Source organism: Anolis sagrei, chromosome 4 (genome assembly GCF_037176765.1).
Source record: "Anolis sagrei isolate rAnoSag1 chromosome 4, rAnoSag1.mat, whole genome shotgun sequence".
NCBI classification, from domain to species: Eukaryota; Metazoa; Chordata; class Lepidosauria; order Squamata; family Dactyloidae; genus Anolis; species Anolis sagrei.
This window is the reverse complement of record NC_090024.1, coordinates 31042096-31069044: the sequence shown is the minus strand read 5'-3', so window position 1 is coordinate 31069044 and position 26949 is coordinate 31042096. Positions and strand designations below refer to the sequence as shown.

The following is a 26949-nucleotide window of genomic DNA, read 5'->3' as shown; positions in this document are numbered from 1 at the left end:
TGTTTTAGATGAAGTTGTAACAACAAATAAACATACTGTTATGAAAGAGACATTTCTAACTTTTACACTAACAACAGTATAGTAATGAAACCTGTGCAAATAAACAAAATCTCTTATCTTTATCAATGGTTGAGATATGTAAACAAAAGTTATGCAAAACGATATATAAAATGGTTTAATATGCCTGTTGCAACCATAAATACCTGCAGCTCCAGACTCCTGACTGTAGCTAATGGAGGAAGAACGAATTGTTCGTAAGCGTAGACTCTGGGCTCTCTCCTGGCGAGCAGCATCACAGGTTTGGTTTGGGTGCCAAATTTGCTTACAGTGGTAGCAGAACTCAGTTTCACAACCTTCACGCCCACATGTCAGTTTGGGGCAGCTTGCACAGCCAAAAGCAATCACGGCATACCTTGGATGTTAAAGAATAAGCAGCAAGAAGGTGTTTTATTTTCTTTTTCCACAACTTTTTAAATACAGAGCTTTATTAATTTTTCTTTATTTCTTTATGAACTCCATATAAAGTTGTAGAAAACATACAAAAACACAGTTATACGTAATATAAGAGCAAAAAGGCATTGATCATACACAAACAAATCCACAAACCAACCCATCAAAAGATGCTGAAATATTCAAGTACCACTTAAGGGGAAACTATTGTTTAATCTAGAAAGAATGTTCACAGTGAAACATCAGGAAAGAAATTCTCCCCAGAGAATGCTGTGCTTTGTTGGTGGACTATACATACAATTGTTTAAAATACACTATTCAATAAAAGGAAGCAAGCTGCCACAAAAAGAAGAGGCTGCCTTATTATTTCTCATCTCTTTAATACTATCTGTCAGTTTACCAAGGGCTGAAACCCATATATTAACGGTGCTGATTAGAACAGTTAAAGTATGTGTGTGGGGGGGGGGGGGGATAGGAAACACCGTTTTGTAGAACTGGAAGATGCTCAAAATCCGTAAAGATTTTACTAAGACACTTGGCACAGAGTTCTGATTTAGAGCATTTAATATTTCACAGTCTGAAGTAGTATTTCTGAGGTCACGTCAGAGGTTTCACAATACAACAGAATGTCCTAGATCCTTATATTTCTAAATATCTGGAATTCACTTAAAATTTTTTTTATAATATTGGTGTTATTTTTAAAACCTTCACCCAAAGTCATACATGTTTTAGCCCTGGTGCTGTTTGACAGCTGAATATAATGTCTCAGAGTTGCTAGAGTCTCCTTCTTTGGAAGTTTTTAAACAGAGACTGGGTGACCATCTGTCAGGAGTGCTTTGAATGTGCATTCCTGCATGTCAAGGGATTGGACTAGATGGCCCTTGGGGTCTGTTCCAATGATATGATTCAATGAATAAATACATACATATATAAAATGCAACTGTTAAACCGAATTATGTGGTTGCCAGCATTCCATATTAGGCAATGCAATACTGCTAACATTCATACATTTTAGTGAATTTGTGAGTGTAACTCTACTATTTTTGTACTTTATCAGTTTATATCTTAGATTTTTAAAGACATGGCACTTTGTTTTTAACATATTGGGAAACTTTTGAAAATATCTGTTTAGTAGTACAGCATGCAATCTACCTTAACAAAAATAACTCCCTCATCATCCTGGAAACACACAAATTATCCCTAACAGAGCAATCCTAGGCATATTTACTCAGGACTATGTTGTACTGCACTCAGTGATGTTTACTTCCAGAAAAGGATGTACAGAGTTGTCTCTCAAATTTAGGAGACAAGGTATGTCTTTTCACAAAGTTTAACCCAGTCAACAGAAAATAAGCTACAACCAATTATTCTTTGTTCTGAATGACCATGTGGGATGGTATGAGCACACAGATATATCCCTATATAAGCTCACATCACTATGAGTCAACCTAAGGGTAAAGCAAAAAGTCTCTTGCATTCCCCTGAATGGAAAGTCAGGAAAGAATTTGCTGTCTCCCAAGCAACAGTCTTTGGAAGAATGCCAAACACTAAGAAAAAATGAGCTTGCAATAATAAATATGCATAGTTATTTTTTTCAAAAAAAAATCATGATATTCTAAAGAGTGTGCTATTCAATTTTGAGTTCCAATAATGTGGTTCTCTAGCAACATTTAAGTTTTACATACATTAGAAAATACTCAATAGATTCTAACTTAAAAGGTATGATACAGCTCAATCAAATAAACGAAATTTGCAGTGCTTAAGCTATAATATGCAGCAAAGCACCATGCATTCTAATCTAGAAATGTTTTGAATGTAATGAACTAGATTTAAAAAACCATTCTGTATGCATTATTTCAGCCATATTTGCAACACTAAAAGAACGATAGACATAGCTTTGTTCATGATTTCCGATCTTATTTAATTGTTGAAAAGAAACACTATACTAAATATAAGTAGTACAGTGATGGCTGGCACTCAAAATTCCAGACATAACACAAATGCAGAGAAAAGGCACTCAGTACTTGGCTCAGAGCCTCTTACTCTCTTCAAAAACCTTTTCGATCCAAATCTCTAATGCCATCTCTGCATTTTCCATTTCCTAACTATACATATTTATACTATGTAATAGGATAATATGACACTTCAGCTCAAGTTATATGCTTGTTTACAAATATAAACATTTTTGAAATTGGCTGTGCTTAGTTTAACAGATTTTTTGATGCAAACATAATATGTAGGGTAAACCTATAAATCAAACATGGGCAAACTTTGGCCCTCCAGGTGTTTTGGACTCTAACTCCCACAATTCCTAATAGCCTCAAGTCCTGTCCTTTTCCCCCTCAGCCGCTTAAAAGAAGGGGCCTGAGGCTGTTAGGAATTGTGGGTGCTGGAGCCCGAAACACCTGGAGGGCCTGCTAGTATTCTTGTAATCTGAAATTACTATATTTACTGAAAATTAAAATTATCTGGGAACTCAAAAGTGGTTACAATTTTTTTTGTTCTCCATGACAACATAGCAAAGTGCTTCATAGTAAAACAATGCATTTACAATTTAAAGAAAAGTATTCTGGCATTAAGCAATGAAAGTGTTTCATGATCTCTTTGATACATTAGTGCAGGCAGCCTACAACTGGTCTTTCTAACATCAGGAGATGTTAACTAAGCAGTTGTTTATACCAAGTTTTACCATGTGTATTCCCAAATGGCTAAACTGCAACTTTGCATTCTTCATCTACCAGTTCCAGGCAGGCTGGTAAAAATGTAGAAGACTGGCAATTTTGGAGGCTGTATTCAAAGTACAGTGGGCCCTTAGTATCTGTTAAAAGTTTTATTCCAGGACACCATACTACTGAAAAATACCAAAATTCATGGGTGCTCAAGTCACATTATATACAATGGTGTAGTAAAATGGTGACCCTTATAAAATGGCAAAACAAAGGTTTGCTTTTTGGATTTTCTAAAAAATATATTTTCAAGCCATTGATAGTTGGATCTGTGGATGCAGACTCAATGAATAAGAAAGGCCAACTGTGTTTTAATTTGAATTTAAAGGAATCGAGACCCCTTCTTCAAGCACTCTGAAGCAGAAAGCAAGAGAATTCTGATACTGAACAATTCTGTCACTCTACCCTCCCATTTTGTTTCACCTCTGCTGTTTCTTAAACAGAAAGAACAACTGCAACAATTCAAGTACTGCTAGGAAGAAACAAACATTTCAAATTCTAAAGAAAATGCAAAGCAAATATAAAGTTTAAAAATGTAATGTAACAATTATATTAGAGAATATTTACTGCATCAAGGCATATGGATGACCCGAACAATTTACTTCAGGAAAAGGACAAATGTGTGCATAGTAGTGAAAGGACTAGGGAAAGGAAGACAAGGTAACTACCTACCCACAATCTGGAGCAGGGCACCACCTACAATCAGGGTCTGCAACAAGCCATCTTCTAAGCATAAATTCTTCATACTTTTCCATCAAGATGTCATCATTCAGGATCAATCGAATATCGTGGGGATTAAATCTCTCAGAACACTCTGGACAGCTGATATTAACTCTGCTCTCAGAGATCTCTATCCGGAGATACTGACGTAAGCAATCTACACAAGATCTATGGTGACAAGTCATTATTTCCGGAAACCTCTCCTTCGAGTGCCGCAAAAGGCACAAGGGACACTCCATAAAGTCTCCGCTCTGTTTGCTGCAGATGTTTGCTCCATTCTCAGGGGACATGTAGGCAGAAAAAAATGAGTTCTTGTCTGTACACATTTCTGAGTGTATAGTTTCAATACTTGCAATCCCATCCACACCGCCATTGATATCTCTGGATTTGCGTTTTGTATCCCTTTTTCTTCGAAACAGAGATCCTAGTGAAATTCTTCTTTTCTTTGGTGCCTTTTTAATTGAAGGCAAGCTTACAGAGGAAGCCGAAGACTGTAGGTCTCTATCAGATCCCATTTGCCGATGTAAACTCATGGCTAAAATATTCATTAGAAATGGATCAAAGCACATGGGCAACCCTAATCATTTTAAGAATAAAATTACTATTGAAAAGCAGCATATTCAGGTTATCCTGGAAGATGGGTTTAAGTCATTTTAGGCGTCATCAGGTCATACTTGTTTATGCACAAAATTCTTCACAGCATGTAATTCCAGGGAGATTCTTCAAAGATTCTGTAAATGAGAAAAGGCATGGTTTAGCAGCACGTATATTCATATCCTTGTAATGTTCAAATGATTTCATACAAATAAGGAGTAATTTGCTTCAAACACCTGTTGTACTTCTATCAATTAGCAAGTGGTGACACAGTGGGTTAAACCACTGAGCTGCTGAGCTTGCTGACTGAAAGGTTGGTGGTTCGAATCTGGGAAGTAGGCTGAGCTCCCACTGTTAGGCCCAGCTTCTGCCAACCTAGCAGTTTGAAAGCAAACACTTCTGAAGGAAAGAAACAGAGCTCCAAGCAGCCATGCAGACCACATGACTTTGGGGGTGTCTATGGACAACGACGGCCTAGAAATGGAGATGAGCACCACCCACCAGAGTCGGACACAACTAGACTTAATGTCAGGGGAAACCTTTACCTTTACTATCATCAGAGGACAGAGGTGTCTTTATATTAAAACTGAGAACACTAACACAATAAAAATACATATCCTGCAACCGTGGAGGGAGCTATCCTTACTTTCAAATAAAATTGACAGTGCTGTAAAAAAACCTTTTCTCTGACTAGATCATGATGCATTCATTTCAACTTTTGAGGAGGTCTCAGTAAACGTTATTTAAATTCAAGAAATATAAACTAAAATCCAAAACTACCTAAATTGAAATGCAAACATCTGCAGAATGTTTAAGCACACAATTAATCTCTTTTGAATTTTTATAAACTTCTGCGGAATTTCAATTTAATCTAGAACAGTGGTGGACAATTTAAGTCAAGGAGCAATGTTTTATGCAGTCTTCCAAAATTGCCAAAAAAAGTCCCTCAAAATCACTGCAATGGACTTTAAATATATTCAGCCCTTCACATTCCCTGGCGTTAAGAGGTACAACATCCTCCTGAAAGTAGAAAAATATGAATTAAAAATCCTAAGAGAATATCTCTTCAGGAAACTTTAGGTCCTCCAGTGCAATTCTATGGTCATCTTCTGCTAGAAATTGACAACAGAATTATGTTGGAGGACCTATATACTGACATGCTCTTTCTAGGAATCTACAGGTCCTCTAATGGTGAAGAAATTGCACTGCTGACCAGAAGATTTCTAGAGAACATTTTAATCATATCTGCAAAAGCTGAATCGGTAAATGTGGAGCTCTGATTGTTGAGTTAAGGCAGAGTTTGGAAGACCAGTTTTCTTACCCATAACTCTAGCTTTTCAAGTGGTAATCTACAAACTTGCAAAATGGAGTCACTTGTGCCAATGCAGTGCATTCAGAACCTTCTAGTGCTATTACAAAAGGCTTTTTGGCAGTAGCCTTGCCACATGCCATACCACCATGCTTCCCACCAAAATCCTCAGTTCTTTTGTCTGCTGCAGAAGGATGTGTTCATCTTTTGGATGCTACAGAGCTATGTTCCTATTCAAAACATTTTATTCCATCCATCAGATTAAAACAGTCTCACAACAGCTTAGAAAAATTAAGGGAAAAGACAGTCCCCACTTATAGACTTAGACAATAGGAGGTGGGGAAAGATTATGAAAGAAGGCATGCAATGCCATCTTCACTGTTGATAGATTCAGGAATCCTATTCCTCCAAAGCCTTGCTTTCAGATAGGTCATGATAAGCAGTATATTCGAGAAAGACTGCTGTGGAAAAACTATTTGCTGCATGACAGTGGGAATTTTCTAAGACAGTCTTCCTAAAACACCTTGGTGCCAAGGATCCACTTGGAGAAATTGGCTGTTTGAAGTCATCGGTCTTCTTCTCCAAACAATCACATTGGCCTGCCTTTCCTTGAGCAACCAAGCAAAAAAATGCAACACTAGCCTAACAAACAATTACACCAGTAGAATGCAGTATCCTAGTCTTACAATCTAAGAACACAAAAGAAAAGAGATTAGAAGATGGGAAAACATTAACCAAGAACCTTAATTCTTAGTTACAAGGTTCAGTCATAGTGGCAGCTCTAATAAAGACAGAAGAACCTGCTGCTTCTGGCGTCTTTGATGGCTTCAAAGACTAGTTTTAGGTATAAGGAGACTTTCAGCTGGAGCTGTGACCTGGAGCAATGGAATGATGCTGGACTTCTGCTTCTTTATATCAAGAAGTCATTATCACTGGCACTTATTAATTGTAGGGTGGTCAATAAGAAAATGGTAGACAAATCCATGTGTGCTGGCTTCCTAAAAACCTGATAATTGTTGGAAGGTACACCACAGGGTGCATTCAGATAAACACAGAACAAGCTTTAGAATACTGTGTGGTGCTAGCAAATTACATAGTTCTCTACCCAACTACAAGCAACCTTCCATTTGCATTACCCCAATTAACAACTTTTTATTTTGACATTTCTTTAAAAATTAAAGGGTTGCCATAGATCAGAAATGACATGAAGGCATTCAACAACAACAGAGAATAAGCGCTGGTGTTTTATGGTTAAAACCTCTTTAAACAGATTTGAACCACTTTCTGGATATTTTAGCTTTGATGGAATAAATCACCCTCATCTCTAAATAATTCTCAATGAACCCGGCTCCCCTCTTTTACACCAATCTCAATTTAAATCACAAGTCCACGAACTCAATGCTGACATCAATTGTATGTTTATTTGAAATTTTACATTTGGGTGTGATCATAATACCTTATTCACATTTGCTGTTCTTAGTAATAAAATTTAAGCAAGTACATAAATTAAATGATTAGCTGCTAAAACTATTTGTGAAACTGTTGTAGTTTTCTGTACATTGAAGTTCTTATGAGAATAACTTTTAAGTCTATAAAAGCTAAGTTGGAGAAAATAGCAGATAAGTCAAAAACAGTAAATGAAAGTAGCGGTCCTGATCAGAGGTTGGCAAAGTGTAGTTTGCAGACCATATATAGCTCCAATTTTTTCCCTTCAGAATGACCCAAAAGAACTTCCAGGAGATGTAGATGACATTTCCAACACGACTGCAGTCCCAAGTAGCTCCCAGCATGGAACAAAAGTTTACATAATAATAATAATAATAATAATAATAATAATAATAATACCAAAACAATGTAACAAAAATGTGAGACTGTAAATAATCAATTTGCTAGTTCCTTGACTTGCATGACTTACTTTTGACTGTGTTTTACAAACAATGCAAAGACAAAAAATTCAGAGAAGGAATGATAATGTAAACACTAAAATATGTGTGCATACACACATGCATGTTACACAGTCTTGAAAAACTAGTGGAAGAATAAATCAATGATTTCATGTGCTCGAATTTCATTTATATGCATATAAACAATCAATATGTACTGAAACATGACAAATGCTCTGTTGAATCCAGATCATTTAAACCATGTTATAACTCCATTAAGAAGACTGGAACAAGTTAGTTGTGAAGAGATTAAATCCAACTGACGACAATGATTCTGAAATAATAACGTGATTTGGATCTAACTCATTATCTGATAATGCAGACAAATCTAGTCACAATGGTTAGTATATAATCAATGTGTCACGAGAAGTTAACTAAAATGAAGGCATCCTGAAGGTACAGTTGAGTTTTCTTTCACTATAGAAACATTATGATGTGAACTGTCAAGGTACAAGCAGCAAGCCACATCTTAGTGTACCACAAACTACAGTGAGCATCAGAGTCAAAGACAATTCTGCACGTATTACTGGAATTAGAATTATAGGAGCCAAAAAGATCACATAACACCACCACTGGAATTGATGAGAGGGAGAAGTCTGAAAAGCTATTATTGCAGACACACCAGATATCTGGAACAAGAATAAAGGTCCAGTGAGGTGTGACAGGGTAAATGGGCAAAGCAGAAGTATATGGTATAAGAACTAGATGAGAATAACCCAATTTTACAAAATCAATTTTACAACACAAATCTGGCACTTGGCTTCATGTGAAAACATCCAAGAGATGGGGCACACTGATGGATTTTCATTGCTTGCAAAGACACCTAGAAAGGTAACCTAAACTGAGTCAGATCACTGACCAATTTAGCACAGTATCGTCAGTTCTGAATGGAATCAGTTCTGCAGTGTTTTAGGAAGTATTCTTTCCTAGCCCTGGTACAAAACAGGCCCAACCCTGTTTTGTTTCCGAACTCAAACCAGATTGGCTGAGTTCAGGATGACAGGGTGGAGCAGCTAAACAAACCAAGGAACTTTGCTCTGTAGTTTGTTTACTGTATCATCTAGAAGCTGTCAGCTTGCATTTCGGTTTCCTCCCTACCATGAAATCAGAGAAAGAACCCAAGGCTTCTTTTTAGCTTCACTTACTGGGAGGGAGAAAACAGAGAAGAGAAATTTCCATTTGTTTAGCTACTCCATTGAAGCAGGAGCAACTGAATCACAAGTACAAGCACAGTACTTATTCACCACTGGCAAAGGTTCTCACTAATTCCTGTGTAATTTCCTTGTCCAAGATGTGGTTGACCTATAAACTCAGGAAAGTTTTAAACTTCTGCAACTGGTTATGTGGTATTGCTATTTCTAATGTTAGATTTGTGTCAGTTTATCCTCTTCCAATCAGACTATCTTGTTTGTTCAGTATAGAGTGTACAGAGGTATTGATGACAAATATCACGTTGAAGGAAGAGCATGTAATGTTGTGGCTGATATTATTATCACTCTGTGCTAAATCTGAAGACATGGGTCTATATTCATGAAATCTCATGCTGAAAAAAATCCAGTTAGTCTCAAAGTACTGCCACATACTATGTTTTTTTTTCTCTTCCCCTTCCTTCCTACTTTTTCTGTTTTTTTAAGTAAAGGGAACTAAACATATCCTTCAAAATCATTAGAAATCATTTTGATTCCTATTAACAATTTAAAAATTTAACTTGCTCCAAAATATTTCACTATTCAGACTTAATAGTTCTTCAAAAACCAACGATAATAAAAATCATGCAAAATAATGTGAAAGGTGATGGTGTTAATTTTATTTATTTATTTATTTATTTACTCCATTTATATACTGCTTTTCTCAGCCCTCGGGCGACTCAAAGTGGTTTACAGTAGCAAAATTCAATGCTTGAACATCATAAAACAGATTAAAACAATTAAAAAACATAGAATCAATATACAAACATTACAAAGTCAATACTACATAACTCATGGTGTCTCTTAGTTAAAATCAAGATCCAATCTCGTCATCCAGTCTTTTCATGTTCCAATATTTGTTAAACTGTTAAGAGTCACCAGCCTGTACTTTGTCTCAGAGGTTACTCTGTTGTCAATTAAGATAGGTCATAGCAGCTTGACAGTTCATCTTGCTTTAAAACAAGTTAGATCTGTATTGGGACCACAGTGCATACTTGATTTAAACTGTAAACTATTACTAATCTGTTTTTACGATTGTTTTGCTACTTTTTATGATTCCTTTCACTAAGTCCTATTTTGAGAAAGTTTATGCTAAAAGGTAGCTTATATATAGTTTATATAAATTATGTTATTTTCATTTGATTTTCAAAATCTGGCATACTGCTATTGCTGCATTTTCTTTTATAGCAGAAATCCAACTGGGCAGTTAATGTTCTGCTCAATGACAACCACACTGTTAGTCCTCAGCCCTTCCTGAATGTGCTGCTACACAAGGAATCCTTGATGCACAGTTTGCAGTCCAGACTTTAATATTTATTTCAAACTGAAAAAGATATTGAGTCAGCAAGACAAAATGCCAATTCTTCCATTTTCTGACAACCTGAACTTTCCCCACATCTCCAGAAAGATGCCAAGTGCTCAACAGCTTTTAAGGTCTTGGCAAAACTTGAATTATTTGAATAATTTAAAGTTATTGCGAGCCTGTCTTAAACAAGAAGGCTTCGTTTCTTATTTAGCAGATACTTCCAGTCATGTAGTAAAAGCATGCAATTGTATAAGGTTTTCAGAATCACTGACATTAAATAAAGTTACACTCAATAGGAAAAATACACACAAAAACCATTAAAAAATGAAAAACACATTCTCAAAAACAATATATCCTTCAAAAATGGAACAAAGGAAACGGCAACTGGAACATCTTCCTAACAAAGACAAAAAATCTAATAGGAAAGAAGTTCTCAAGTAAAATTGCTGTGCTAAGAATAGCCTTTTCCATAGCTTGACTGTTCTGCTTTATTAGACTCCACACAAGTGTAAGATTTACCTAACGATTATGAAATTGTGCATCAGAAATCACAATTATTTAGATATTTGTTATAGTTAAAGCAACAAAGACACATCAGTTTCCTGGAAAAAAAATAGGATTGTGTTAATAGTAACATGACTATCTTGTCATCTCATTATCTCATACTACCCCAGATTTGCTTCAAAGGTTCCCTAGCCCTTTAAAGTATATATGGGTAACAACTGTTGCTATTTCATGGCAACACTGACACCACTGGAGTTTATTTGGCATTTGTTGTATACAATATTTTTTTGGCATTTGTTATATACAATATTTTTTGTTTTTTATTTTAAATATTTTAATCCATGTCTCCTGAAAAAATCAAAGTAGAAGCAAAGTAAGTACAGTATGTAGCTACAGCTACAATAATTTTTTTATTTTAAAGGGCTGATTTTTTAAAATTGTTAATGCCAGTGGCTTGTTGTAGGTTTTTTCGTGCGATATGTTCTAGAGGCATTCTCTCCTGACGTTTCACCTGCATCTATGGCAAGTATCCTCAGAGGTAGTGAGGCACCTCTGAGGATGCTTGCCACAGATGCAGGCGAAACGTCAGGAGAGAATGCTTCTAGAACATGGCCATATAACCCGAAAAAACCTACAACAACCCAGTGATTCTGGCCATGAAAGCATTCGACAATACATTGTTAATGCCAGGTTGGTTCATTTCAGAGTTTTTATGTACATGAATGGGGGGGGGGGGGGAGCCAGTTGCAATAATTCAACTGCATAATTAATACAGTCAATGATCAAAGAGCAATGATTAAACAGACTGAGAAAGTCACATGCAGCTGAGTTCTGATGACAGCAATGCAACCGCTTGAGGAGTACAAGTTATAGAAAATACTTAACCCACACAGGCCAGGGCGTTTAACTAATTTGTGACAATGCTAAAGAGAACATAGAAGATTATTTAATGATGATGTACAATCTTCAGGCGGGGTGGACCTTTGGGAGATTGAGAGAGACTCCACTTAAAGTGAAACAGTAACTGCTAGTCTATCTGTATCGTTCTTGTGACAAAAGTGTGCTGGTTTCAAGAGTATAAGTGCTTGTTGGTTACAAAACAAAGTTTCAGCGTGACTTTCCTTAAGCCTTTCCTCTTTCCCAAAAGATCTTTTATATAAACACATGAAAACTGATTTCTAACAATCTTTAACTTGAGACAGAGACCACTTGGTCCTTTAAAACCTCCCTACTCTCATTAGCTTCCTGCTATCAGTCAACTAACCTAGCTAATTCCCTAGCTAATTTTCCAGCTGCATTCAGCTAAGTACCTCACTGACTCCAGCTAACTCACCAACTAACCCTTTTCAAACTAACATTCTTTTTTTCCAGTGACAGTTGGCTCCTCCCCTTTCCCTTCTTGCTATGGCAACGTCCTAACTCAAGCCACCCATCAGTTGACAAATAATAAACATACCTAAAACCTACATTTTAATTATACATTTCGTTACAGTTAACTATAGTAGATGCATCAATATTTTTGGAATGAACTATAAATATGTAAACTATAAAAGCTGAGCACAATATTAGATATTTATAAACACATTTCAGTGGCTTTTAGAGCAGAAAATGGCCATCTCCTCCAAGAAATGTCAAGTTAATTCAACCCTTAAAGCAGTGGTTCTCAACCTGTGGGTCTTTGTGTGTTTTGGCCTACATCTCCAAGAAATCCCAGCCAGTTTGCCAGCTGTTCGGATTTATGGGATTTGAAGGCCAAAACATCTGGGGATCCGCAGGTTGAGAGCCACTGCCCTAAAGGGTTTTAGATAAGTTGTAAATTGTATTCTTACAACTTTGATATATTGTTAATATTGTTTTGGCTTTTGTACTGAAGCATGTTTAAAATTTTATTGCATGGTTGTTTAAATTATGCTTCATTCTGAGGATCATAGTGGATAAAAATGATTTTCATGTTATTTTAATAAATAATAAATAAATAATAGTTCCCTGAGCCACTATATAATGTTTTTTTAATTGGCAAGTGCAACAATTGTTCTATGGCTGCCTCAGAGCAAAGTCTAAAACATATATGAAATGGGGGAATTAAAAGGAAAGAACAAAATTTTAACACTGCTACTGTGTTTCTGCATTTTCCTATATAATAGGAAATAAGCCCCTCCACTTTATTATTTATTTATTTACAACATTTATATGCCGCCCTTCTCACCCCGAAGGGGACTCAGAACGGCTTACAAGGAATATATTATATACAATATATTATATTATTAGCATACTACAATATCAGCATTAAACATTGCTATATTGCACCATGCCACTATATCATACTATTATTAGTAATATTACATGTAATATAAATATATAATTTCAATATCATATTATTATTATATGTATATACAATATATTATATTATATTATTAGAATAGCACAGGAGACAAGATGGAACTACGTCCCATCTCGCAATCTAAGATCATCCGGGGAAGCCCTGCTCTCGCTCCCGTCAATTGCGCAAATGCGTCTGGTGGGGACAAGAGACAGGGCCTTATTGGTGGTGGCCCCTCGCCTATGGAACACACTCCCAAATGAGGTAAGATCTGCTCCCTCCCTCCTGACTTTCAGAAAGAAATTAAAATCATGGCTTTGGGACCAGGCCTTCAGGCAATAGATGTTTGTAGAGTTTAAAGGACATAGACTAGAATGACAATACTAGTGTATCGAATATAGGAACATGGAACAACGGATTATGAGATTGGATCTTGATTCTACCTATGAGACGCTAATGAGATGTTATAATTATGTTTAACTAATTGTTTATATATCATTGTTTTTAACTGTTTTTAACTCTTTTTATGATGCTGAGCATTGAATTTTGCTATTGTTAACCGCTTTGAGTTGCCCAAAGGCTGAGAAAAGCGGTATATAAATGAAGTAAATAAATAATAAATAAATAAACTGTCCTTTGGCCTCCCCTCTCTTCTGGCCCAGAGCGACAGTTGGTGCTGGGGGAAGGGGTCTCCAGCTGATGGCATATCCAGGAGACTTTCACTGGGGTTTGGGTTCAGGATCCTCACATAATGGGAGAATCATGAATTTAAAAAGCACTGCCCTTAGGGAACATCTCTCTAGAAATCTCTAGATTTTCCAGAATGATGTTCAGTGGAAGATGACCATAGGGATGCCCTGAAAGAGGTTCTTACAGAGAACCTGCTAATCAAATCCACAAAAGTTAAATCCGCAAATATGGAAAGGCAAGTGTACATGTCCTTAAATGGTAACCAATAGCATATCTCTTCTTCTTACTGCGTAGGATTAATACATAAATCTATAGGTCATCCAAGGAAACAGAAAACTTTACATACATACATACACACACACACAATACACAAAGATAAATTTATCAGGTTCAACAAGATAAACTGTTGAACTCAAGGCTGCTGGGAGGAAGTATTTCAAAACTCCGAGAAACACTGCTGGAGTACAAATATCACAGGCATATATTTCAGGAGTTAAAATACTCAAGGGACAAAGGTTCTGTCTCTTAACCTGCACTCAGCAGTTTTATTCTAGCACTTAGGTACTAGTCCAGAGTTCAAGTGTATCTCATTCCACTGAGCATTTAAAAACTGGAAGACAATTTGTAAAAAATAAAGTTGTTCACAATTAACAGTGCTTTATAACTACTTGGAAAGTCTTTTGAAGGGCCTGAAGAATAGCTGGTTTCTACTTTTGGCAGCAGAACAGCTGAAAAACAGGAAATGGCTCAGACTACAACAGTTAAACTTAAAACACATGCATTGGAAAACATGTGATTCAGTCTTGAGAAAAAATATGATTATTTTATTAAGAAGATCACTATACATTTTATGTCTTATTCTTTATAATCAAAAAGAAGACAGGCAAATAATTGATAGAACTCACTGGAACAAAATCAAATACTAATAATACTGCCAAGCAAACAGCCCCAAATTTCTCATAATATCAAGAGGTTTCCATGGTTTGTAAGTTTCTATCTTAAACCACTTGCTTGCTTGCAATCGACTACTAGGAATTCTAAACAGCAAGCTGTTGGTAATTAATAAAGAAAGAACAGAATTATTTTTCTCCTTTACTGTCATGTTTAGCCTTCATGACTGCAGAGGAAATCAAACTCCTTTCATGTGTAGCATAGAAACCAACTGAAGTAACCAAATGGAGATGCAGGTTGATTATCTCTTATCAAAATCCTTGGGAATACAAAAGTTCCAAATTTCAGGGTTTTTTTAAAAAAAAAATAGAATTCTTTCTTAAACGTAATGAGGTATCCAGGAGATGGGGCCTCTGCCTAAATACAAAATTATTGTGGTTCATGTACACCTTATACACATAGCCTGGAAGTACACAATATTCTAAAAATTGTGTGCATGAGATAAAGTTTCTGTACAGTGCACTATCAGAAAGCACGGGTGTCACTCTCTCAGCCACCCATATGAATGATTTCGGAGTATTTCGGATTTCGGAATTCTGGGTAAGGGAGAATCACCCTGTATTGACTTTCTAACCCAATGCCCATCTGTACAGACAAAAGGGTAGAACAGACACTTATCAAGCATTGAGGCATTCAAGGATTTCTACTGTGGGTATCCAAGAGGCAAAACCCCTTCATACATGTCCAGCTCAGAAGATCAGAAGGCATCGACCACATCCTTCCTTCCTTTACCTGCTCACTTTATTTCCATGCTCACAGAAGAGAAATATCAACTAAAGTAGCAGAGGAGGCAGAAAAGATCCCTGCCAGCTTGCTGTATCATAGTTTCAAAAATCTTATAAGCAAAAATAAGGCAAATATTTTCAATGCTTGTAACACTGGGACTTCACAAGAGTGGATCTGACCTGAATTTTGAAAAAAAAAGATTTAATAGCAATCTACTATTTGGAAAATATATGCATTTTATATTTCCTTTTGACATTTCATGGCAGTCAGTGAATTTTTTTTTTGTAATTTTCATTTGAAAATGTACTTTTACCAAATTATGTATCTGTATCAATTTGGTTAAGTGCCATGGGGAAAGAAGGTAATACCAACCACCTATTCATACAAATATCTCCCAAATTTTAAAATGTACATATTGGGTTATGTCTAATATTAGAACACTGTTATTATAAAGCTTCAACACATCTCACATGATAGTGCTGGTAATTAAGGTGAATTATTGACATTGTGATGATGTGACTACTGATGAGGCACCCTAATTACTGGGTTCCCTGAATAAGAGGTATAGGTAACATGGCAGGAGATAGGCCTAAAGAAGCATTACATATGCAGGACTATAAAGTTTTCCACAGCACAAAAAATATCACTCCTAACAGGTAATCTGCAGAAGGAATAAGACATTTAGCAGCTTTTCCCCTAAGGCAAGAGGAATCTTTAATTGCCATTCATATAATCTTATATCTCTGCAATTTTATACATTTTATCTGCTATGCTGATAATGGGATTGGGGGGCGGGGCTGAATACCACTAACTAAAGGGTAGAACACTGAATACATATTTGCTGTTGTTCTGCAGTAACTCCTTTTTTATGGCAACTTTTCCTGGCAAGATTTATTCTGAGATTTGCCACTGCCTTCTCTGAAGGCTGAGGGCCCTTCCAAACAGGCCATATATCCCAAGATCTGATCCCAGGTTTTCTGTTTATCCCAGATTATCCAACAGTGCGGATTCATATAATCCAGTTTAAAGCAGAAAACCTGGGATCAGATGCAGGAATATAGGGCCTGTTGGAAAGGGCCCTGAGAGAATATGACTTGGTCAAGGCCACTTAGGGTTGTAATGGGTTGTATATTTTCCACTGACTAATTTGGCAAACCAATTTAAACTAGTATATACACACACGAGCTTGATTATTGCTATTTATTATTACTGTAGACTTCATATTGAGTTCAGAATCACAACTACTGGGATCAATATATATTGGTTTTTCTCCAAAATAATCATGCTGCTATGTTTTATCTTCTAGCCTGTTGAGCAATACCATATGCTCAGTTCTAAATTTGCCTTAAACAAAAAGACCAGATATCTCCACCTATTCCACAGACAAACAGCATTGTTCCCAGCATCTCATTGGGTATGAAAAACAGGTAATTCCTGTGGTACCAGCATAATTCATTATAAGGGCCATTACTTTTTAAAATGTAAATCCTAAAATCTTTTGAGAAACCTAAGGCAAATTAAATCACTTTATGACACAGTGTTAAATGTTTTCAAATAACCTTTCTTTGGTGCACATCAGCCAAACTGTTTAACATACTTGGAAGGAAATCCTACTGGATTCAATAGGGCTTGCTTGCTGTCAGGGAGATACACAACCTTAAGGGTTTTAAAAAAATTACGAGAGTGACTCCAGTGTGCAAATATGGTTCCCCTAGTGTTGTTAATAAACTGGGTATCCCATGTTATATGGAGTGCTTAGCTATGTAAGATTAGGGGTGTGTGGTCTTAGCACTGCAACATTTCTACATCATCGCTTCGTTTGATCAGAATGTGCATTTACCTTTGAACTCAACCAACTGTTTATCAGAGGTTAGAGCCATCTCTGATGTAGTACATGCAAAGCTCATCAACAGTCAATAAATTCCAAAAAGTATCACATTTCTAAGCAACTCTATGCGTTGTCCTCCTATCTCAATTGTCAAAGGGGACTCAACGTGGCTTACAAACTCCCCTAGCAACCAGCCAAGCTTTGAAGCTGCAAGACCATTCTATGGTAGTCAAACTGGGTAACTGCAACATTCACACTTGCCTCAAACAGGCAAGAGTTCTTTCTCCCACCCTGAACATTCCAGATATATAAACCTCACTTGTCTAGTTTCCAACAGACCTCACAACCTCCGAGGATGCCTTCCACTGATGTGGATGAAACATCAGGAGAGAATGTTTCTGGAACATGGCCATACAGACTGGAAAACTCACAGCAACCTAGTGATTCCGGACATGAAAGCCTTCAACAAGACAAATGAAAGTGCCCAGATCCTGCTTCTTGGGCTCTCATGGACATATATCTTCCTACAAGCATCTTATCATGAAATAATAGGGAAAACAACCATACAATGAGAGAGAAATGAAAAAAGGGTTAAGTGTTATATACAGTTTCATGTATTTGATTGGGGAGCAGTTTGAAAACATGCAAATTTGATCAATAGGTACCGCTTCTGCAGGAAGGTAACAGCACTCCATGCAGTCATGCCAGCCATATGACCTTGGAGGTGTCTACAGACAACACTGACTTTTTGGCTTAGAAATGGAGATGAACACCACCCCCCAGAGAGAGACATGGCTAGACTCCATATCAAGGAGAAACCTTTACCTTTACCTTTTAAATGACAAAAATCAATGATCAATTTACAGAAGGTGGAAGATTTAAGGAGAAATTTATGAACGATACACCAAACATCTGCCCAAGCAATTCAATATCTACTACTAAGCTTCCAGAAAGCATTAATTTACATTTAAGTTTTATAAGACTAAAACAGGTTTATAAAAGGGGTATTGAAAATGATATAAATGTAGTATTAAATGAAAATGTGTCTATTCCTATACTAAAAATTCACAAAAAGAATATTTTGTGCACTGTGCATAAAGATACATAAAAGGATATATTCCATTTCTAGTAGTGCACTTCTCTGGTGGTTAAAAGCATTAAGCAAAAACATGACTCAGTGACTAAATGCTCAGCTGGCATAACACCAGTGTATTCAATAATGTTATGCCAATACAAAACACTACAACCTAATTCAGTTTGTTCCTTAACCACAAAGCATTTTCTTCTCAAGAAATGTTGGCAAACAATTTACAAAGAAATTATTTTTCATCCGATGGTTAGTTACACAGTTGTTTTGTTTACATTGAAAGCAAAGACAAATGCTTCAAAAATCTAGACTACTGTTATAACACATTACCTAATTTGTTCAAGATATTAATTAATGTGCATGGAGACCATGATGAAAGTATCCTCTGATGCTGTAAAACAAAGTTTATTATAACTGCTAAACAAATCCGGGTTATATTGTTTTACTTAGGCTAGGACACCTCGGACAAGTTCAGAACCATTTGTAATATAAACAGAATGTGCAAAATCTGTTGAATTTAATCTGTTAAAAGTCCTCACTAAGGCACTCTACTATTGTATGATAAATCAGAAAGTTAGAAAGACTTTTTATAAAACTATGCCTTGCATTTCATTCCCCATTTTAAAGAGGAAAAACAATCCATGATGCCAAAGCCATTTAAGGGCTGAAAAAAATCCTGAGTTTCCCATGTATGCTTCTTTAGAAAGATCTTTACAATAAGGTGACAGAAGTTGAAGCATGAACACTCTTGATTCTGTGTCACATTAGACAGAGGTGCATAGATATATGAGTCACCAATTCAGATCAGGAAGAACATGGAAACAATACTCAATGAGCCACCTCTATGTCTAGAAAATGGCAACTACTTTCATTAAGTGTGTATCTTAGAAGGTGAAGCAAGAGAGAGAAATACTAAGGCACACCTACTTAACATCCATTACCCTACTTATAATCAGGATCTGCTTTTATCCCGGTTGCATTCCTTCCTAGAATTGGAGGATCTAAAGTGGGCAGTTCATGTGCTGGAAATTGCGGGGCTGGACTCTGCAATGTAATGTACATTGGGTTACCTTGATACCAAGTCTGGAAACTTCAATTAGTTCAAAACATGGCAGACAGATTGGTTTCTGGTAAATCTAAGGGTAATAATATTAAGTCAATATTTTTTTAAAAACCTCCACTGGCTATCAATTCATTTCCAGGCAAGGTACAAAATTGTGGTTATTTTTCAAGCTCTACATCAGTGGTTCAGTGAATTTTGGGAATTCTTATGTCAGTGGTTCTCAACCTGTGGGTCTCTAGGTATTTTGGCTTACAACTCCCAGAAATCCCAGCCAGTTTACCAGCTGTTAGGATTTCTGGGAGTTGAAGGCCAAAACATCTGGGGACCCACATGGTTTGGGTTCACGTGACCTAGGGGATCATCTACCCTGTCCACTCAGATCCTCTAGAAGATCCTTACTTCAGTAAGACAGGACTAGGCTAACAAGTGGTACTCAGAGAACGTTTGTCACCCCTAGATTGTGGAATGACCTACAATAAAGAGTTTTATAGCTTAATATACTGTCTGGGTTCAACACATAACTTAAAATTAATCTCTTCCAACTAACTTATCTAAATGATTTTTATATTATGAATTTTAAAAGTCTTAACTGAGTGTTTTAAATATTACCAGTTTTATCTTCTCTTAATGGTTTTTATACTCTTTTAGCTGTGTTATACATTTAAGGTATTGTTGTTCCTCGCTCCAATCCATGGGAGAGATGATGAGATTTTCTTCTATATGTTTTAACTCTGGGGAAATAGCTTCACTTCTTACTAATGTATAATTTATTTTAATATCATATTATAGTAGCACCTCTTGTAAGTATATTTAGAGCAGTGGTTGTCAACCTGGGGTCCCCAGATGCTTTTAGCCTACAACTCCCAGAAATCCCAGCCAGTTTACCAGCTGTTAGGAATTCTGGGAGTTGTAGGCCAAAAACATCTGGGGACCCCAGGTTGACAACCACTCATTTAGAGCCTAACGATAGTAGAAGCAATTTCAAAAAGTAAAAAAATAAAAACCACTTTCATAGGATTATTAAGGTCCACCATTATATTTCTGAGGAAGAGACAAGGTTATGAAAATTAGGTACCGAATAGATATGATTAAATATTTCATTTTACTACATTCACACCTTGATCTTTTTCATGTCTAATCATAAGATTAGAAATTATCAATTTCAGTCCTCAAAAGAGAAGTTCTTACTCTTTAGGTTTTATTAAAAATTTTAGTAAATGAAAACTATAGAAGTTATTAATCTACTGAAGTGTTTGCTGACATTTGATTTATTAAGATTTGACTATATATTGTTACTTAATATGAATCCTGATATTATTGACTTACCTAATAAAATTTAGAACCTGCTAGAGCAACAGGACTTTTGTTCTCTTTCCATTTCCACTGTAGACCCATGTGTCTCCTGAAAACATGCTCCAGATGATTTCCCAGTTCCTCAGAGCAAATGTTGAGTATGTTGAGAGGAAGGAGGACATATTTTCCCCCAGGTTCCACTGACAAAAGAGATTCTATCAGCAGAATGTTAGTACATAATCTAACCCATTGTTATATGCATCACCAATATTATCTTATGCTGTTTTTGTCATGAGATACTTTGGGCATATTCTATTATGGGAAAGCACAATACAAATAAAATGCTGCTGGTAAATTGTACTGTATTAATAGAATTTACTTTCAGGTCAGTACATGTAGGCAAGGTTTATCACTATCAACTCTCACAAAAGCCATGGTAAAGGAGAACAATTAAACAGCCAAAATCCAAATGGATAATCTGAATGAACACAGACGTGTTCACATAACTGATCGACAATATTTATCCAGGATCCTTAAACAAGCTTTAAAAAAAACCTCAAAAGCACTCACATTTAAATTCTCACATTTGTAATTGTCCCTTCTCCAAAGAATCCAGAGCAGCAAATAAAGTTTTCTAACTATCTGATTTTATAGGTTACCAGCAACGGTTCCCCAATTCAAATCCAAAGAACTTTCCACTAGACAACATACTGTCTTTTAAAAATGCATGAAGAGCCTATCCAAGAGAAATTGATAGGAAACAGAGTGATTTTTCTTAAACACAGCAATAAGGCAAGGTAATACCAAGATGACACTAAACTGGACAAGACTACAAACCTCTGAGAGGCCTGACTGAATCAATAAATATCAATAAAATGGGAACACAGCAGACTATCATGTCTATACAGGTGTGAAATGTCCTTGACTTTTGCACAAGGTTGGATGGCTGTCAACTGGAAGGCAGCTGAGATATAAGGCTTTATGGATAGAATTAGATAGGAATACAAGATGAATAAAGATTCCCTTACAGGTTTTTTTAATTGTTTTTCTTCTTTAAAGGGGTAAATAAACAACTAGGTGTATAAAACAGACAACTTTATAGGAATCTGAGATATGTAAGACTACATGATACGGAAAACACAAGCACACCATCTAAGCCTTTTCAGTTATACAGATGCCACCAGGGAATTTCCTTGTAATCCATATACATTCAATAAGAATGTACTGATAAAATTTATTTTATTTTTTTATTTCATTCACTTATACCCCGCCCTTCTCACCCCGCGGGGGACTCAGGGCGGCTTACAGGGAGGGCACAATTAGATGCCCAATCACACAACAAGTAATCCAAAAAATATAACAATTCAGCAATTAGATTAAAACATCAATACATCATAAAAACATAATACCTAAAACCATCTCATGTCAGAAATCCATATATCAGAGTCCATACATCCGTTCTACTCCGATTGTCTTTGTCTATCGCCAGGTCCTTGAGTTAGTTGTCAGAGTGACCAAAAGCTTGGTCCCACATCCAGGTCTTTAGTTTTTTCCTAAATGCTAGGAGGGAAGTGGCCGATCTAATCTCCCCGGGGAGTGAGTTCCACAGGCGGGGGGCCGCCACTGAGAAGGCCCTGCTCCTCGTCCCCGCCAGCCTCACTTGTGAGACTGGCGGGGTCGAGAGCAGGGCCTCCCCAGAAGATCTTAAACTTCGAGGTGGGACGTAGAGGGAGATCCGTTCGGACAAATACACTGGGCCGGAACCGTATAGGGTTTTATAGGTCAAAACCAGCACTTTAAATTCTGCTCGGAAGTGGATCGGCAGCCAGTGGAGCTGACGTAACAGGGGGGTGGTGTGCTCCCTGTACATCGCTCCGGTGAGCAATCTGGCTGCTTCTCACTGGACTAGTTGTAGTTTCCGAGCAGTCTTTAAAGGCAACCCCACGTAGAGTGCGTTGCAGTAATCCAGCCGGGATGTGACAAGAGCGTGGACCACCGTGGCCAGATCCGACTTCCCAAGGTACAGGCGCAGCTGGCGCACAAGTTTTAATTGTGCGAAAGCTCTCCCGGCCACCGCTGAGACCTGAGGTTCCAGGCTCAGCGATTACTCATCAAACAAAAATAGTAAAGTAATAAAAATTGTTTAAATTCTAAAATGCCCAATGTTCAAACAGAAAATTGTTCATATGGTAAAATAATTTGTCCTCAAAACAAAACAAAAATGGCATTTATACATTCCAAAGTATGTATTTATCCTATTTATAAATTGTCAGATATTTTGAGCTAGAATACAATTCTAAATCCTAATAGGGAGTGGCCAACGCCTCGTTAAACAAGGCAGAGTTTTATCACAGAAGCATTTGTAAGACTACTGTTGAAAATGTCTCCTCTGGCTCCCATAGTATTGGACCATTATCTGTCAGTTTCCAACATGCCATTTCAGGGGAAGGTCTAGAGGGCAGGGTGGCTTCCCAGCTTTGGGGATTGTTGGATTAGATGGATTCCCTAGACCAGGGGTCTCCAAACTAAGACCCATGGGCCAGATGTGGCTCTCCAAGGTCATGTACCTGTTTGTTGCCCTAAACTTTAGACTATGTCTGAAATGAAATGAGGGCTCACAGCAACAATCCTAATTACTTGACTATCTCATCAGCCAAAAGCAGGCCTACACTTTCCATTGAAATAGTGGTAAGTTTATGTTAGTTAAAATTGTTCTTTATTTTAAATATTGCATTTTACACTACAAATAACATTTGTGCAGTGTATATAGGAATACGTTCATGGCGGATAACCTATGACAGCAACTAGACTGGGGATAAGTATCTGTTAGTCCTACTGGACCGTTCAGAGGCTTTAAATACATCAGTCATTGTAGCCTCCTTAGCGACCTTCCTGGGATGATACTCAGGAGGGCACTGTTTTGCAGTAACAGCATTCCTTCCTTGGCTATTGTCTGAATAGTTCTTCGGGATTCTGTTTTGTCCCACATGTAATCTATGGACCCTTCCACATAGTCATATAATCCAGAATATTAAGGCAGACAATTCACAATATCTGCTTTGAACTGGATTATTCGAGTCCACAGTGCCATAAAATCCAGTTCAATGTGGATTTTATACAGCTATGTGGAAGGGGCCTAACACATGCATGAGATTGGGAGAGGTTGTCAAGAATTCTGAGATGTTGTACCATCAATATGCAGCTGACAACCTGTCCTAATCCTCCTTTTCACCTCAATCTAAAAAAAAGGCAGTCTTGATCTTAAATCAGTATTTGTTCTCAGTAACAGACTAAGTGAGGACAAACAAAATTAAAACTTAATTCAGAAATGGCAGAATTGTTCCTGGTCAGTCAAAAGGCAGATCAGGGAATAGGGATTCTGTCTGTGCTAGATGGGATTATGCTTCCCTTGAAGACACAGCTATGTAGCTAGGGAAAACCCCTGGATTCAGCCTTGAGCATCAGAGTATTGGGAAACTTCAGTGATCCAAAGACCTGCAGTCAGATTGTTAAATTGTTTGGGCTAGAAAGAGCATACAATCCCCTTGTTGCAACAGCTCTGCTGTCTGTTAGTCAATTTCCAGGCACAGTTCAAAGTGCTGATTATGAACTTTACAGCTTTGCATGGCTCAAGTCAAAAGTCATCAGAAGGACCTTGTTCTCCTTTCAGAATCTGCTTTGAGATCTCTGCCTTTCTTTCTGTCCCATCACCCTCACAGGTGTGTCATATGGGAACACAGGAGAGGCCCTTTTTAATGGTGCCCCAAAGATCTGGTACTCTCCTGACATATGTTAGACCCTCCATTCAATCTTTCCATAAGCAGTTTAAGGTTTGGTTTTTTTTAATTCAGTAGGCCTTTGAAGGCTGACTGTTCAAGGTGACTGGGTCTCATGGAATTTTGCTGTACTGTCCTTGTTTTGTTTATTTCTTATGTTTGATAGTTGTATTTTGAACTGGTTTTAAATTTATGAATAGTTTAATTACATTTTGAACTTTTGTATTTGCTATATTTGAGCTATATCTCTTCCAACTGTTGCATATCCCACACCAGAAAAAAGATATAACACTTGTTGAATTATATGATGTAATTATTTATTTATAGTATCTGCATTCTCCTTCCTCTCTTTCAATATTATTAGTTATTATTATTATTGTTATTATGTGAGAATTCATCCTAATTAATCTAGATTACTCAAACGCAAATGTTTCTATTCCTCTGTTGATTTATGCAACTTTTTCCTGTGCAATGATAGCAAACTTTTTTCTCTCCTTTCTGTAGTCTCAAAGGCAAAGCCTAGTTTATCCTCAAAAATGTACAATTACTAAAGAGAGGGAATAAGAGCTTTAGCTTCAAAGCACTCCTATTTCCCCAAAGAGTCTGAATACCTAGAGGGCCAAAAGAAAGATGGCCATAACAGTGAGACAGTTTTCAAAAGGAATGCCTCCAGTTGAGTTGTATCTGCTAAGAAACTATAATTGAACTTACTGTATTGTGGCTATACAAGAGCAAAAATTAGTTCCAATAGTTTCTTGTTTTTGGGGTTGTCCACATTAAAGAGCACATAAGGAAAAAGTATTACATGTGGCATATAATCAGTATAAAATAACCTTCCCTTGCTCCTTTGTGAGCTATATTTGAGAATTAGTTTAAACCTTTTTTGGAAAAATATCCTGTGTAAATACAATGGCTGTTCATCCAGCATGATAGCATAAGAAGAGTAGGAAGAGACCACATGGGACATGCATGAAAAGTACTCCTGACAGCCTCTGTTTACAGCTGGAACAATTGGAATACATTAGATCAGTAATTCTCAACCTGTGGGTCCCCAGGTGTTTTGGCCTACAACTCCCAGAAATCCCAGTCAGTTGACCAGCTGTCGGATTTCTGGTAGTTGAAGGCCAAAACCCCTGGGGACCCACAGGTTGAGAACCACTGCATTAGATTGATCTGAATTCCTCAATAGGTTATTTAGATTTTTCTTAGTAATTGTAACTGAATTGAAATACTACCTAAAAACACATATGAAGAATCCCTCCCGTGAAAATTGCTTTGAGCCCTAGATTTAGAGAAAAGCAGGGTATAAACAGATGATGGTGATGAACCATTCAATAGCCCAAGGCATGATACTTCTGGTGTGAGGGCAGTAGCACCAAAAAAGGAAAAACCATTTAACTTCTCAAATACTCTCATGATAATGGCACTAACAAAAAGAGTTACTGTATATAATCATGTATACATTGATTTTATTTGGTCAAAAATCAATTCAAAAACGTTGGTCAACTTATCCACAGGTCAGTTCTGCCATTTTTGGTACTTGAAGACAATGAAAAGACAATGAAAAGGACCAATGGCAGTCACTTCTAAAAGGAGTTTCCTGTATAAGTCTTTAGAGATTTGGCACTCTTTTCAAACCCCACAAGACTTGCAAAAAGACTGCAATACCCCCTTATTAAAAATAGTCACCGTCACAAGAATAACAGTCAGCATCACCTGAAAATCCTATTATCATGAGCAGACTTCTGAATGTTCTTCTTGAACTGAATGACGAAAGTGACATGGGATGATTCAAAAGCCTGTTTCAAGAGTAGACTCATAACACTGAACAAGTGTATTCTTAAAATATGCAAGCCACATTTCAAGTAGTGGAAAAAGAGGAATGAAAAACAAATCAAACTAAAAAGCGGTATTATTTAAAAGTACAAACAACGAGGACAACTATCATGTTACACAGTGGTTCTCAACCTGGAGTCCCCAGATGTTTTTGGCCTACAACTCCCAGAAATTCCAGCCAGTTTACCAGCTGTTAGGATTTCTGGGAGTTGAAGGCCAAAAACATCTGGGGACCCCAGGTTGAGAACCACTGTGTTACAAGGTAAGCATTTTTTTACATTGTATTCAGATTTTGCTCTTATGGACATTATTGGTTTGTTATATCAAATGATAGCAACTGAATTCTATAGAAGTTTGCCTTTTCCTCATCTATGGTCTATAACACTTTCCTTTGGTAGAAATGTTAGCTGTCTTTGACTTTATGCTAATGTTTGAATTGGCTAAATGCAGAAGGTGAAGGAATTCTGTGCCAGCCCAAAATTTAATAAGGTTCCGAATTGGGTAGCAGTTCTAAATGTGGATCATGTGACTTATGTAATTTAAGGTTACTGCAGAACACACCGAAACAGCTTTAAATGCTTTTTGACTCGGCAAGTGAAAAAAACACGAAAGTATTGCTTTTAAAAGAACAAATTGTAAG

The 26949-nt window shown here is 36.9% G+C and overlaps 1 protein-coding gene across 8 annotated transcripts in view; it reads right to left on the bottom strand.

Moving 5' to 3' along the window:
* The window catches only part of RNF19A (ring finger protein 19A, RBR E3 ubiquitin protein ligase), a 109247-nt gene that overhangs the window by 14297 nt on the left and 68001 nt on the right, over positions 1-26949 (bottom strand). For 7 of the 8 annotated variants that reach the window (XM_060775666.2, XM_060775669.2, XM_060775665.2 and 4 more), the window contains 2 exons: positions 3849-4627; positions 204-412 (listed from right to left, as the gene is read on the bottom strand). In XM_060775666.2, coding sequence (XP_060631649.2) covers positions 204-412; positions 3849-4465 — 826 coding nt within the window. In that variant the 5' untranslated portion in view covers positions 4466-4627. Of the gene's footprint in view, positions 1-203; positions 413-3848; positions 4628-20730; positions 20868-26949 lie in introns of those variants that run through there. The other variant, XM_067467337.1, reaches the window with a different exon arrangement.